Consider the following 1,757-nt stretch of genomic DNA (forward strand, 5'->3'; position numbering starts at 1 on the left):
TTTAACGTCATAGATTTAGCCGGTGGTAACTTGTGGAATAGACACTGGCTGGAATGCGGATTTAACCAATCAGCATTCAGGATTAGAACCACCCGTTGTATGATCAGATCATAAAGCAACACGTGTTCAATCTTTGTAATCCCCCCAGATAGAAACTTATGCTGATGTCATAGTCGATTTCCAAGCTGTTCCTTTTTTATATACTTATGTCTAAAGTTTAGCTGTGTTTCTTTCTTACAGAACAAACATGTCATCAACAACTTCCAACCGAACACATCATCTAACTCTGATAGCTGCTCTTGGGGTTTTGTGTTCAGTGGTATTATTTTTTGTTTACTTTCAACCATCATCTACTGTATGTCCATCTCGATTGGATGATTTGCCATTTTTGGCAAAGGGAAATGTTTCCTCATCTACCAAAAAGCCAGAAAAGCCTGTGGACAAGCCGCTTGTGTTGCTCTGGTTCTGGCCACTGGGTGTGAGATGGAATTTTAAAATCTGCAAAACCCATTTCAACATCGATAGCTGTGTTCTGACAGATGACAGATCCCTTTATGACAAAGCAGATGGAGTGGTTATTTTTCACAAAGGCATCAGCTGGAACATAAAGAACCTGCCTCAGTCTCCTCGTCCACATTTTCAGAAATGGATCTGGTTTCATGTGGAATCACCAACAAATACTGCCAGAATACCAGGTCTGGAAAACCTCTTTAACCTCACTTTGAGCTATAGACGAGATGCTGACATCACAGTGCGAAATGAATTGACAACCGTGAAGACTGAAAAGGATAGTGACTTTGTGCTGCCCAAGAAGGATAAATTGGTTTGTTGGATTGTGAGCAACAACAATCCTTCAACTGGGACAGGAACCAGAGCAAAGTATTATCAAGAGTTGGTCAAACACATCAAGATACATGTTTATGGTATTGCTTTTACAGGGAGTCGTTTGAAGTATGAGGAGTATTACTCAACCCTTGCTAGCTGTAAATTCTACCTTGCATTTGAGAATTCAATCCACAGAGACTACATCACAGAAAAGGTGAACGGACCACTTGTAGCAGGAACCATACCAGTAGTCATGGGCCCACCCAGACAGAACTATGAACAGTTTATCCCAGCTGGTTCTTTCATTCATGTAAATGACTTTACTAATGCAAAGGCACTAGCTGACTTCCTCCTCCAATTGGACAAGAATGATGAGATGTATGTAAGTTACTTCACATGGAGGATGTACCTTAAGGCCAAGCCCCACCTCCTGACAATGCAGGAAGAGTTTATTCAACCTGTTTGTTTAGCCTGTGAATACATGGCAAGAGACAAAGGATATTATAATGTTGTCCACAACCTTTATGAATGGTACTTTGGTTGAGGGTTTAGCCATAATGTTGTAAGCACAGAAAATATCATTTTTGCTTAGCTACGTAAACAGAATAAAATAAAAAGTGTACTCTGATTTGGGGCTATTTTGCATCAATTTAAAGGATGGGCACTCAAAGTTTTGGGGTCGATTTGTTTATTTTTATTAAACACTTTGGAACCAGCATACACTGTAAACCCCAATGTGTTGTCATTACTCAAAACTTTTAAGGAAACCCATTGCACTTAAAACCCTTTACTGCAGTGAACTAAATCAGCTGGTCACACAGAGTTATTCGTGGTAGTCTTAAACAAATCTACTTTGAAACCAAAGTATACACCTCACACACATGGTTATGGGCTTAAAAAAAACAAGACACCTGTACCATGTCAGAGTTGAA

At 39.7% G+C, this 1,757-nt stretch overlaps 1 protein-coding gene across 1 annotated transcript; it reads left to right on the forward strand.

Moving 5' to 3' along the window:
* Positions 1-247: 247 nt before the first annotated feature.
* Positions 248-1,545, forward strand: LOC311106957 (4-galactosyl-N-acetylglucosaminide 3-alpha-L-fucosyltransferase 9-like; the record flags this gene model as incomplete). Its single annotated transcript, XM_084149371.1, has 1 exon — positions 248-1,545. One exon carries the CDS (start codon positions 248-250, stop codon positions 1,367-1,369), a length of 1,122 nt encoding a protein of 373 aa, XP_084005497.1. The 3' UTR covers positions 1,370-1,545.
* Between the last annotated feature and the right edge of the window lie 212 nt (positions 1,546-1,757).

This window comes from Coregonus lavaretus (genome assembly GCF_964263955.1).
Source record: "Coregonus lavaretus genome assembly, chromosome: 31".
In the NCBI taxonomy this organism is placed as follows: domain Eukaryota; kingdom Metazoa; phylum Chordata; class Actinopteri; order Salmoniformes; family Salmonidae; genus Coregonus; species Coregonus lavaretus.